The sequence below is a fragment of the Peromyscus eremicus genome, chromosome 9, assembly GCF_949786415.1.
Source record: "Peromyscus eremicus chromosome 9, PerEre_H2_v1, whole genome shotgun sequence".
NCBI lineage: Eukaryota > Metazoa > Chordata > Mammalia > Rodentia > Cricetidae > Peromyscus > Peromyscus eremicus.
In genome coordinates this window covers 65,734,381-65,747,841 of record NC_081425.1, presented here as the reverse complement: position 1 = coordinate 65,747,841, position 13,461 = coordinate 65,734,381, and the positions used below count along the sequence as shown (strand labels likewise).

General features: G+C 41.3%; 1 protein-coding gene across 1 annotated transcript in view; it reads left to right on the top strand.

Moving 5' to 3' along the window:
• The window catches only part of Rnf17 (ring finger protein 17), a 119,892-nt gene that overhangs the window by 100,736 nt on the left and 5,695 nt on the right, over positions 1-13,461 (top strand). Inside the window, exons 28-33 of the mRNA XM_059273571.1 lie at positions 1,988-2,107; positions 3,808-3,888; positions 5,767-5,892; positions 7,844-7,900; positions 10,134-10,250; positions 12,164-12,332. Of these exons, the coding sequence (XP_059129554.1) occupies positions 1,988-2,107; positions 3,808-3,888; positions 5,767-5,892; positions 7,844-7,900; positions 10,134-10,250; positions 12,164-12,332 (670 nt within the window). The remainder of the gene's footprint in view (positions 1-1,987; positions 2,108-3,807; positions 3,889-5,766; positions 5,893-7,843; positions 7,901-10,133; positions 10,251-12,163; positions 12,333-13,461) is intronic.

Here is a 13,461-nt window from a genome sequence, read left to right as displayed (position 1 = left end):
GCCACCACCGCCCAACGAGGCATGTTTTTAAATAAGAGCATAGGCTTAATAGCCTGTTGGAAGTCAGGGTTGTCTCTTGGTGTTGTGGGAATGGAGCCTAATTGGAGAAATCTTAGTGCAGAAACCTTCAGTTATGGTGCAGGATTTTCTTTCCTAGAGCTTCTAACAAGCCTGACTAATGCACAACTAATCTTCCAGCTGTATTGGAGGCAGCACTCCTTTAGCTAAATTCAACTTTGTATAACTTACTATTTTCTATGCCGTTTACTTTATAGCATCAGTTTTACTACTTCAAGTTTCTTCTGCATCATGAACACAGTTACCACACTGAAAAACATTTGGAGAGATGTTATTTTCCTAGGCTATGCAGAGAAATCCTACCTCAAAAGCAAAAAAACAAAAAAAACCTTATTAGTATTCCTTATTTTAAGACAGTTTAACAATTGAATGATCAAAAGAAAAGCATTTCAAAAAAAGCTAACTGAGGTATTTAGTACTCAATGGTTTTGTTTTTGTTTTTAAAGTTTTATTTTTATTTTAAATTATGCACCTGTTCATATGTAGATGTGTGCAAGTGAGTGCAGGTGCCTTTGGAGGTCAGATCCCCAGAAGCTGGAATTACAGGTGGCTTGATGTGGTTGCTAGGAGTCTTAACTAGGGTCTTCTGGAGGAGCTGCACATGCTCTTAGCTGCTAGGCCATCTCTGCAGCCCTATTGCAGTGTACTATTTGTGCATAGGTGTGGGGTCACATGTGCACCACTACATGCATGTAGAAGCCAGGGGAAACTGGAGTCAGTTCTCTCCTTCCATCTTTACATGGGTTTCAGGAAGTTAACTCAGACTATCAGGCTTACTCATCAAGCACTTCATCTGCTGAGTTGTCTTACCAGCTCCTTAATACCCAAGTTTTAAAAATAATAATAGAAAGGTTTGATTTATAGGCTACCTGTATGAAAACCTCTTTTAACAATTGTTTCATTCTCTATGGGATGAGGGAATATAGATTTTCTTTTTCTTTTTTTTTTTAATGTCTCAGTATGTAGATCTGATATGTAGAGCAGGCTGGCCTCTAACTAGATCCAGCTGCCTCTGTTCCTGGGTGCTGGGATGTCCTGCTATTGGGTACAAACTTTTTGCTTGTTTTGTCCTTTTGAGACTGTGTAGCCTAAGCAGGCCTCAAAGTCCAAGCCCCTTCCTCAGCCTCCCAAGTGCTGAGTTTATTGACAGGTACCTGTGCCTTCTGTTCCTTTGTTCCCGTTTGTTGTTTGACATGGGGTCTTGCTGTTTAGCCGTGGCTGGCATGAAACACACTGTGCGGCTCGGACTGTTCTTGAATTTATGGCAGTCCTGCCTCTCTCCCAACTGCTAGAGTTAGATCTGCACCAGGAGACCCAGAGGTTTGGTTGCTTTTTAAACTTTAAGATTTTATTTATCATTACCAAGGATGTGTTAGGAAGGATGCTTCCTGTCACATGTGGCGATCAGAGGACAGCTTTGTGGAGTCAGTTCTTTCCTTTCACCTTTATACATGTTCCAGGGATCAAACTCAGGTCTTCAGTCTTGGAATGGGGAAGTGTATGTCTGTGCACCATGTGCATACAATGCCCCCAGGAGCCAGAAGACAGTGTCAGATCCCCTGGAACAGGAGTTATAGACAGTTGTGAGCCATCATGTGGGTGCTAGAGATTGATTGACTCCAGGTCCTCTAGAAGAGCAGCTGGTGCTCTTTACTGATAGTCCATAACATCCTACCCCTATCCTACTTTTTAAAACTAGGAAATCCCCTTTGTCATCCAGCTTTTAGTAATTTTTTTTTTTCAAGACAGGGTTTCTCTGTGTAGCCCTGACTGTCCTGGGACTTCCTCTGTACACCAGGCTGGCCTTGAACTCAGAGATCCTCCTGCCTCTGCTAGGATTAAAGGAGTGTGTCACACCACCCAGCTTAGTAATAAATCTTAATCAGAAAAATTACTTGGTCTGTTTCAGGTGCAATATTTAGATCATGGGTTCACTGAGAAGATTCCACAGTGCCATCTTTATCCTATTTTGCTGTATCCTGATACACCCCAGTTTTGTATTCCCTGTCAGCTCTATCAGACCTTACCGGTGAGCAGAGGAATGTGTGGGCAGTTAATTTTAAATATTGTCTTATATTAGTGATATTAGAAATTAGTGTATATAATTAAATCCCTTTCAATTGTAATACAATTTTTTCTTTTTAAGTTTTATTGTTATTGGTTTTGGTTTTGTTTTAACAGGATCTCACTGTGTAACCTTGGCTGTCCTGAAACTCACTAAGTAGACCAGCTGACCTCTAACTCATAGAAATCCTCCTGCCTTTGCCTCCCAAGTGCTGGGATTAAAGACATGCGCCACCATACCTGGCAAAGGGTTTGTTTTTGTTTTTAATGTGTCTGAGTGCTTGGCCTGCATGTATGTAAATGCACCATATGCATGCAGTACTCACGGTGGCCAGGAGAGGGAGTAGAATCCAAGGAACTGGAGTTACAGATGCTTGTTAACCAACATGTAGGTGCTGGGAACCAACCCAGGTCCTTTGGAAAAACAGTAAGTGCTCATAACCACTGAGTTCTTTCTCCAGCCCCCATCCAGCAATATAAATTTTAAAAATACCTACAAGTAAAATCTCAAAGGCCTTTAATGAGGAAGACTACAAAATTATACTGCAATATATAAAACCTGTGAGTAAATGGCAGCATAGCATTTGGTCATACTCTGCTGAAACGGTCCTAAGCAGTTATTTCTTCAGTTTTAACAATAACAAAGCTCAAACTGTAAACTCCTTTCCTGTTGCAGTTTCTGGGGCTCCAGGGTTAGGAATGGCTCGGCTGGGTGGTTTGGAATTGAGTCCTTTGTGATAGTGAGTCAGCATGTCACTGAAGTATATCCATTCACAGGATCCCTGGAGATCCATGAGCTACTTGCAAAGGACTCACCACATGGCTGTTTTCTTGTCTAGAGGCTCTGCCATGTTAAGAAATATGTCCCTTGGTGAATATATACTTTTGGCCTATATAAGCACTGCATGAGCATATTGAACTGTTTTTAAAGTTTTAACTGTGATATGTTGTCTTTAATGTAAGTTTGGGGAGTTGTTTTTAGAGGGTTCTTTTGGGAGAATAGCCTTGTAATTCTTGAGAAAGGATGTTTTGTAGCCCAGGCTGGTCTCTAACCCCCTTTGTAGCAGAGGATGACCTTGAATTATAATCCTTCTACTTCCACTTCCCAGATAACAGGGTCATAGGTGTGTGCCACCATGCCTAGTTAATATGATGCTGATGATCAAACCCAGGCTTTCATACGTGCTAGGCAGGCACTCTACCAACTAAGTTGCATCCCCACCCTAGTTTATGCTTTGAAAGCATAAAATATTGAGTACAGTAGGGAGAAGCTCAGATAATATGAATTCGTTATAAGATGTCTTCTATTTTTCTAATAAATATGTGTCCGTGTGTGGGTATGTACATAAGTGTGGGTACCACAGAGTCCAGAAAGGGGAGTCTGTTGCCCTGGAACTGGATTACAAGTAATTGTGAGCTGTCCAACATAGGTGCTGGGAACCAAATTCTAGTCCTCTGCAAGAGGAGGAAGCACTCGTAGCCGATGAGCCATCTCTCTGGCCCCTAGATAGGAAATTTTAAAGATGATGCTTGTTGGCTGCCCAGAATACTCGTGTACTTGGTTCTACCGCCAGGCAGTCCTTGCTTATGGCTGTTTCTTTGTGTTTTAATTTATTCTTGCTTGGTGTCATGTTATGGAAGTATAAGTGTGTTCATTCCATACAGGTTGGGAATGTGTGGCAGCCAGATGCCATAGAGCTGCTTCAAGAGTTGCTTTCAAAGAGAGAGGTGGACATTCACATTATGGTAAGTTGTCTTTAAAGCATAGTCAAGTTGAAACTGTTTGTCATGAAATACCACAATGAATATAATTTGAGGAATATTTTTAATGACAAGCCATGTTATATGTGTTCATATGCGACTATAAATTATTTGTTAACGTATAAGAAATTACTGCCTTCATTCCAATGCTTGTTTTAAATAAGCCTGATTTTGAACAAGTTCCTGAGACGTTTCATAAACATTGAATTGGATGACTGAAAGATTTGTTCCTAATAGTTTCCTTATATGGATACAGGGCAATGTGCCATTGTTCATGTATCAATAGGTACCAGTGTGCCGAGTCTGCTGCCGTACAGCATTGTGTAAGGTGCAGACGGTCCCTGTCCTCAAAGGCCTCCTCTAGTTAGTGAAGCAGGCAGGACATCTGCACTGCAGAACAGCATGAGTCAGGAGACAGTGGGGGCAAGCACAGCAGGATTTACAGAGGGGGAACTGAAGGTGACCGTCCTGACAGGGACACAACTGTCTGGTAGAAAGGGGAGAAATGGTGAGTAGGATGCAAGAGTGGCCCTGTGAGGGATGCTGAGCAGTAAGTAGTACAACTAATCTGCATATGTTTGAGACCTGGCATTGGGAGAGAAGAAAATGGTTAGGAAAATATTTCTGCATTCAAGAGCCACAGGCTCAACCTAAATAAGGAAGCCAGTAGGTTAGTGCTGAGGGTTCCTACCCAAATACACAAGAACCCTTGTCAAGTCACCTAATGCAAGATAGAATTTTTTTTTTTACTTAGTCAAGGTAGCTTTCTTTACAAATTAACTTTCAGGAAAACCACCACTTGGTTTTGCAGACTGAATGCTCAGTGCTCCTTAGCCCACTTGGTTCCATGCCTTGCCTAGACATGCTTCTCCAGCATTAGATACACTGAGAAATGTTACTGAGGCTTGGACGGTCCAAAACCCTGTCGGTGGAGCTGAGCTGTTCATGGTGGAAACCAGCCAGCAGATAAAAACACAATGACCTCAATGACCTCTACAGTGTATTAGGCAGATGAGGGCTTGCAGCAGAGACTCCGGTATAAAGAGATGCAGCTGAGAAAGAGGCTCCACGTTAACATGGCTGTCAAGTAACATTTCAGTCAAGACATAAGGTGTGACAGGACAGGGCATGTCATTGTTGAGAGAAGGTGCCATGGGCCTATGTAGAAGCAGCCATGTTTAGAAGGAATGGCAGAGGCGTGGTTGTATGGCCTAGCCTACACTGTCACACAGGCACATGGGATCTGACACAAATGTGTTCTAGTATTTCCTTCTGGATGCCTCATATGGCTGGTTAGAAGGAAACAAGTAGATAGATCTGCCCAAAGGCATTTCTCCTTCCTCTGTGAGGATGTTAATTTGGAGAATAGTGGGACTAGTAGAAATGGGAAAGAAACTGCCAAAGAAATAGCCAGCTTAACCAGCTGTGGACATACCAATTCATGGTAATTGTAAGTGGACTTTATATTCAGTATTAAAGCCGTTTTCATGATTTCTCACGTGAGAATGTTGATTCTTCTGATTCCTGACATTTTGGAGATTTTTAGTTAAAATTCATTTCTTTGCCTCTTAACCTGTTCTTAGTATAAACTAGTATCATCTAAAGGTGATCTATCTGTAGTTTCTAATAACTAGGAAATCTGTATGGTATAGATATGCAAGTATATTTTATATAAGTCCAAGAGTAGCATTACTGCTTCATCATCTGCCAAAATATCAGGAAGAAAATTCTTTGCTGTGAGTCACTCAGACTATTTGGTGCTGCTGTTATTGTCAGAAACACATTTCATATTTGCTAACTATAAAAGTTTAGGCACTGAGTAAAAGTTTTTATAGTAACAGTCTTTGTTATTGAATTTAATAGGAATTGCCTGAAAATCCATGGGGAAAGTTGTCTGTTCATCTCTATTTTGATGAGATGTCACTTTCTCATTTTATGGCCCATCATAAATATTGTATTTTTGAACATTCTGAGGAGATATTTAAAGAAGTAAGTGAACTGTTTTCCTATAAATAATACACATTTTAATTGATTCTAATTAAAATGTCTTAATCTGTCTTACACCTCAAGTCTTTTGGTGTGTCTCCTATAGATCAGGTTGGCCTTAAAAATTGTAGTCCTCATTCCTCCTTAAATTCCTCCACCTGCTGGGATTACAGTCAGGTGCCACCACATTCTACTTACACTGCAAGTCTTAAGTCTGTCTGATCTACCTTAAGAGGTCTACCTGATCTCTTAAGGGGATCCACAATGAGAATTTGTCAATTCTTTTTTGAAAAAAAAAGTACAATGATATATATATCCTGAAAAACATTTTTATTTACATTAAAACTCTACTAATGTTTCTGTATCTTCTACCCTAGTAAGGCTTCTTTATGTTAGCCACTTGTTGTTGAATTTGAGCATGAGATGCATTGTATAAAATTTCATGCCAGTAAAGGGCTCTATCCCCACATAAAATGTCTTTTGACTTGATCTAGAAGCCTTATATTACAACATGAGTGTCCCTAATCCAAACACTCAAAATATGGTGATCTGAAATTGAAAATGTTTTGGGTGCCAGAAGATATTGAATGCCAGCGTGCAAATTTTAGCTGGGCATGATGGAGCAGGCCAGCATTTTCAGGTAGAAACAGGAATGCTATTAGAAAATTAAGGTCGCACTCAGGAGGCAGAGGCAGGCAGATCTCTTGTGAGTTCGAGGCCAGCCTGGGCTACCAAGTGAGTCCCAGGAAAGGCGCAAAGCTATACAAAAAAACCCTGTCTCGAAAAACCAAAAAAGAAAAAAGAAAATTAAGGTCTTCCTTAAACTACATAATGAGCTCAAGGTCAGGCTGGGCTACATGAGACCCTCACTTTGAAAATAAAATGGGATTTTTATCTTGATTTTTAAAGTTTTATTTTTTTTAATTTTTGTTTAATGTGTATTAATGTTTTGCCTGCATCTATATATGTCGACCACATGCATGCCTAGTGCCCCACTAATGTCAAAAAGAGGGTGCTAGATCCCCTGGAACTGGGTTTAAAGATGCTTGTGAGCTGAGGTGGGTCCCTGTAGGTATCAGACAGGGAAGCAAACTGCACAAAGATAAGAATGAAAACCCAATGCAGATTGACTTCATCAACTTGGATCAGACTTTGGGGAGTCTAATGCCAGGTTCATTGTCAGCATATTTAAAACACAGTTCAATCTGGGAAAAGGTTTCCAGGCAACAATCAGTCCAATCAGTCCAATTCCATGTGCACAATAAAGCTTAAGGTGTGACTCCATAGAGACTCTTTTACAAAGTACATGTGACCATGCGGGTGGGTTCTATAGCTTAAAGGCTTAAGTCTAGTGTGGTCTCTGACCAATAGCATAGCGGTCAGCAGGCCATAAAGTACATGTGACATCTCCCCTAAGGATGGGTAACAATCTAGGTAGGGAAGAGTCTGAGATAATCTTTCTGGGGAATTTGGGTGAGATCTGCCTCTATAGCAAAAAGTGGATAAGGTCTGCCCCCACAGAGAGCAAAAAGGCCACCAGATCATTAACAAAATCCACTCTCAGGTTTCTGTATGGAATGCAGATATTTGGTTTTTATCTCCTCCATTGAAAAGAGACACCCCTGTATGATTAACATTCCTAATTCTCTTAGTGCTTTTTCTGTGAGTACAAGGACCTTTGTGTCCCCAACAGTGAGCTACCTTATGGATGTTAGGAATTGAACCCAGGTCTTCCACAAGAGCAATTGCTTTTAGTGGCTGAATTATTTCTCAGCACTAGGGTGGCAGAGGCAGGCAGATTTCTGTGAGTTTAAGTCCAGCCTGGTCTACAAAGTGAATGCCAACATGACTTATATATCTAGTTTTTGTAAAGTACAAAAAAATGCCTTAAAGAAGTATTTTGTTAGAAAATAAAAGTTGTTTTTAACTGGTGAATGATACTATATTATTTCAGAAACCAAGAGGTCAGAATAAAAAATATGAAGATGAAAACTGGAAAATAAGATTTGAGGTAAGTTACAACCCAGATATTTTGGAAACTTTCAGCAATAGAAAGCATCTAATACATAGCCAGCAAGCTAGCTTAGCTGGCAAGGGCAATTGGCAAGGGCTCTTGCTGCCAAGGCTAACACCTGAGTTTGATCCCCAGAGCCCAAGTAATGGGAGGAGAGACCTGGCTCCCACAAAAATAAAGTGAGAAAAAAAATTGAGACAGGGTCTCACTATGAAGCTGTGTAGACCAAACTGGCCTCAAACTCACTAAGATCCACCTATCTCTGCCTTCCAAGTGCTGGTGTTAAAGGTGTGTGCTACCGTGTCCAGCCACAAGCATTACTTTAAAATAAAAAGAGCCCGGCGGCTGCGGTGGTAGTGGTGGTAGGGCACGCCTTTGATCCCAGCACTCAGGAGGCAGAGTATTGCACAAATCCTAAATGGTATTATAAAAACCCGGAGCCAGATATCAGAGTGAAAGTTGAAAGATCAGAGAAGCAGAGCAAGCCACCTCTTAACTCACCAACTCCTCAGCCTGCAAGAGCCTGAAAGGACCTGAGTTCCTGTCTCCTCGTGCCTTATATTCCTTTCTCTGCCCAGCCATATCACTTCCTGTCTCAACTTTCCTAGTGCTAGGATTAAAGGTGTGTGCCACCGTATCCAGCCACAAACATTACTTTAAAATTAAAAGAAGAGCCAGGCAGTGGTGGGGCACGCCTTTGATCCCAGCACTCAGGAGGCAGAGTCAAGTGGATCTCTTGAGTTTGAAGACAGCCTGGTCTACAGAAGTGTTCCAGGACAGTCAGGGAGGGCTACAGAGAGAAACCCTGTCTCAAAAAACAAAACAAAACAAACAAAAAAATTAAAAGAAAAAAATCCAGAAAATTTTCTTTCTCATGTAGCCATTTCATCGAGCTACAGTTTACATACTGTAAATCCACTGTCTTCAAATACATAAGTCATTGGGTTTTAATACTTACTGAGTTTGGCAGCCAGCACTACTAAATCAAGAACACTCCAAAAAGAAACCTACCTACCACAGGCGTTCTCCATCCTTTTCATCCTCAGCCTTTGGTCACCACTCTGTCTTGTCTCTGTGGATCTTTCTGTTCAGTGAAGTCAAACAATATGTGGTCCTGTAGCCTTGCATTTTCCTTGATCTTTTCTTTCTTCTTAAAATAATACTTTTCATTTTTCATTACATTTATTTATTGGGGGTGGGGCATGTACATACCATATTTCAGACACAATATTAAATAGTAATGAAGTAACCTACAAATTTGAATGTGATGGCTTTTTTATTTTATTTATGTTACTGCATTCCTAAAGAGAAAGATATTGCTGGTCTTTGCAGAAAGCCTGCACCCATACCATGTATATGTACTCCTTAACTGCTGACTCCCATGATCCTCTTGAGAATCCTATGTGTTTGTTTTTCCTTGTACTTCATAGGAAACTTAGGAACTTCTTACCTTCTCAGTGACTAATTTACCTCCTGTGAGCATTTTGTCTGTTATTTTAGTTTCCTTGCAAAGTAACTGCATGTAAATGAATGCTATAGAATAGTAGACTAGCGCCCCCCCTCCCCACCATGGATGCACACGCCTTTAATCCTGCACTTGGGAGGTAGAGGCAGGCTGATCTCCTAGAGTTCCAGGCCAGCCTGGGGTACACAGTGAGACCTGTCTCCAAAAAAAAAGGTGTATGTGTGGGGAGTGTCACCCACTCTGCCGCAGCACCCCAATACCACTCTTTAGTGTAGTTATTGTGAGCACGTGCCAACTATCTTCTGTGTCTCCACTGTGGATCTACATCAGTAGACATGCATACTGTTGTTTGTTTAAAGCCTTTTTAAAACTGAGCAATAAGTGGGCGGCAGTGGTGCATGCCTTTAATCCCAGCACTCAGGAGGCAGAGCCAGGCGGATCTCTGTGAGTTCGAGCCCAGCCTGGTCTACAGAGCGAGATCCAGGACAGGCTCCAAAACTACACAGAGAGACCCTGTCTCGAAAAAAACAAAACAAAACAAAAAAAACAAACAAACAAACAAACAAAAAACCCTGAGGAATGAAAGAATGCTGAAGACGATGAGTCACCCCACTTTGTTCTTGCTGCTAGAAAACCTTTTCTGTGGTGTTCAGTACATAGGAAAGCTCGGTTTCTGGTAATTAAAATAAGTTAGCACCATAATGAAGTTTTGTGTTAATTTTCATGATTGCCATTCTGAAATTTAATTTTTTTATGATGTTTTAGGAATTGCTTTTGCCTGAAATGGAGGCTCCCATTTTACCTCCGTATCTGTCTTCATTTCTACCTCCACCAGAGGAGCTGTATGCTGTGCAAGTGAAGCATATCGTCTCACCTGATGAAGTACGTGTCAGGCTGCAAGACAGTGCTCACATCTGTCATTTCTCCATCTTCTGAGCTGTAAACAGTGGGATAGATGGCCTCTACTTAGCCCCATTCTGTCAGCTCTTCAGATATTTGGTGACCTTCAGACACCTGGTGTTTCTTAAGCACCTACTGATTTCCTAGGGTTGTGTACCTTTATTTACATATATTTATATGGATTGTTTAGATTTTTTAAATTTAGATTTATTTAATGTTATGGATTTTGCCTGCATCTATGTATATGCACCACATGCATTCCTCCTGCCTGTGGAAATCAGAAGAAGTCCATCAGGTCCCCTGGAATTCGAGTTAGATGGTTTTGAGTCATTGTTTTGTAGGTGGAGGGAATCAAACCCAGGTCCTCTGCAAAAGCAACAGCTGCTCTAAACTACTGAGCAATCTCTCCAACCCCAACCCCAGATTATTTTTAGAGTGTATTTATTTTTAATTTATTATACATATATGGGAGTCGTGCTTCAGAGGTCAAAAGAGGTTGTTGGCAGATTCTTTGTAACTGGAGTGACACATGGATATGAGCCAACACGTGGGTGTTGGGATCGAACCCAGGTCCTCTGGAAGAACAGCCCTCAGTGCTCTTAACCACTGAGCCATCTCTCCAGCCCCAAATGTGTAGCCCAATTGAGCATATCCTACTTGCCTGATTATTTGTGTTTTTAAGGTGGATCTTTCCCCCTCTGTGAAATATTGAACATCTCACCCTTATATCTCTTCCTGCACTGAACTTTAATGCTCTTTTCCCTGCTCAGTTTTCTGAACTAAAGACATTTCCCACACTGTCTATTCACTATGTTTGGCTGTCTTCCTCTCTAGAAGGTAAGTCCATGAGAATGGTGGTATAATCTCTTCTCCATTATAGCCTCAGAACCTTGAATATGTAAAATAGTCAGTTGGTAACTGTTGATTAAATAAATGCACTAAAGAAAATTGAGTTGATGTTCCTGACTGACAAGAAAGTGAGGAAAAAAATAGCAAGTAGCATTGGCAGTCCCTTGCCTTCACAAAGTAAACCAGGCAAGGGAAGGGTTTGCTGCCTAATTTCACATTTTGTATAACTACCATTGGGTTATATAATTTTGTGTTATTTATTGCTAGATGACAAATTATTCCAAACTTAGCAGCTTGAAACAATATATATGGGGGCTGGCAAGATGACTCCATGCATACAAGTGCTTGCCACCAAGCCTGATAGTCTGAGTTCAATCCCTAGACCCCAGAATCCACATGGTGGAAGAAGAAAACTGACTCACAAGCTGTCCTCTGTCTTTCACACACCTGCTCTGTTACCCATGTGCCTCCCCCACAATAGAAATACATGTAAAATAATTTTTAATTAAACAATGCACATGATGGTCAAAAACCAGATAGATGCTTAATTAAGTCTAGCTCAAGATCTCATTGTGTTGCAGTGAAGATACTGATGGGGACTATAGAATCTACTTCTAAAGAGTCACATTGCAAAGTGTGGTGACACATGTCTGTAATTCAAACTCAGGGGGTAGAAGCAGATAGTTAGTGGTTTGAGGCCAGTATCAGCTACATGACACCCTGTCTCAGAACAAGTAACTATTAATAGGACATGTCCAGAAGGCTCACTGCTGGCTTTGGGGTCCTTTCAGGGGACTGCTACAAGCACCACTTCATACTTCCTGGAACACATCCGTCTCTACAACCAGTCTTCACAACCACACTCCTACTTCAGTGTAGTCTCTTGGCTACAAGATCAGTGTGGTGGGACACAGAGGGCACTCCACAGGGCCACAGAACAGGAGGCAGGGGCCACTGGGCCCTGGTTGGAGGCCACCTGTAAGGGAACTCAGAAATGACAGAATTTGCAAGGCTGTTTTTCCTTCTCTCCTGCTGCTCCCTTGTAGGTATATATTTGCCTTGACTCTGTGGAAAGCTGTGCTCAGTTTAACCATCATGGTGACACAGATGACAGTGGAATCAGTTGGGAATCTGAATCAGAGAACCTGGAAGAAGCACTACAGAGATTTAACAAGAGTGTGGAGACCTTCCCTCCCCTGACAGACTTTAGCTCAGGTATGCTCATGCTAAGTGCCCGGGATCTTGGTGAGATTTGAGATTGCCTTTTATCTAATGGGCCAGGGCGCTAGCTCGGTGAATCATTTACAATGTTAACTGGCATTTCCTTCCCTCAGCTTCACGTGGAGGATTTCTAAATTCTAAAGACACCTAAGTTTTCTAGATTAGTAAGGTGACCCAAGTCAGATAAGTAACTCTGCAGAGTCGGATGAGCTGGAAATTAAGGGTATAAGAATGATTTTTTTTTTAAGTTTGAGGCTTTACCATTAGCACTAATTGTGAAAGTTGACTTTCAGACTACAGTGGTAATGACATTAAGTACAAATCACCTACCTAAACTGACAGCTTTTGAGGTAGGTGCTCAGGCTGTGATGATTTATCAGGATAAGTTAAAATTCTTCTATTTTTCTTTCCAGTCTGTTCTTCACATCTTTATTAAACATCCATGATTCTCTTCTGAGGAAAATTTACCCACTTGCCATTAACAGTCCCTGAATACCAAGAGTGTCGGCACATTTTTCCATGTGGGGCATAGAGCTGTTTTTATTCTTGGTCTGTTGCATATAAGAATATGTTTAAGCAAAGGAAAAATTATATCAGTTTAACTTCTTGACTGATTTAACTTTAATCTTCTGATAGGCCATAACTTATTTTGGCTGGTAACTTCTTACAGTTCCTTTTGCTTGTAATGTCCTTCCCTCAGACTATCATAGTTAAAGTCTCTTGCTCAGCTTTCCCCTTATTGGAGGTCTTCTCTTACCTCTCCCAGCCTGAAGCAGCATCACCCTCTTCACCCTGTGACAGAAGCAATACCACTCAGGTGCACAGCAGTGATTGGAAGGGCACTGTGCACTTGGTCTCATAGTTACCAATGAGTGTAAGAGGAAACTCATCAGGTGGGGTTTGTGTGTACACAGACTTCCAGTCCAGAAGGAAAAATCCTTCCTTATTCATACCTTCAGGGAAGTCCTAGTTGGGGCTAGGGCTTTGCCCATGCTGAGCAAGTGCTCTTCCAGTGAGCCCCATGCCCAGCACACCCTTGGCAATGTGACCTTATCTGTTGGAAATGGAACAGGAACTCTGAGGATGGGCCAGTGCCTTTCTTCAGAACATAATCCTTAGACAT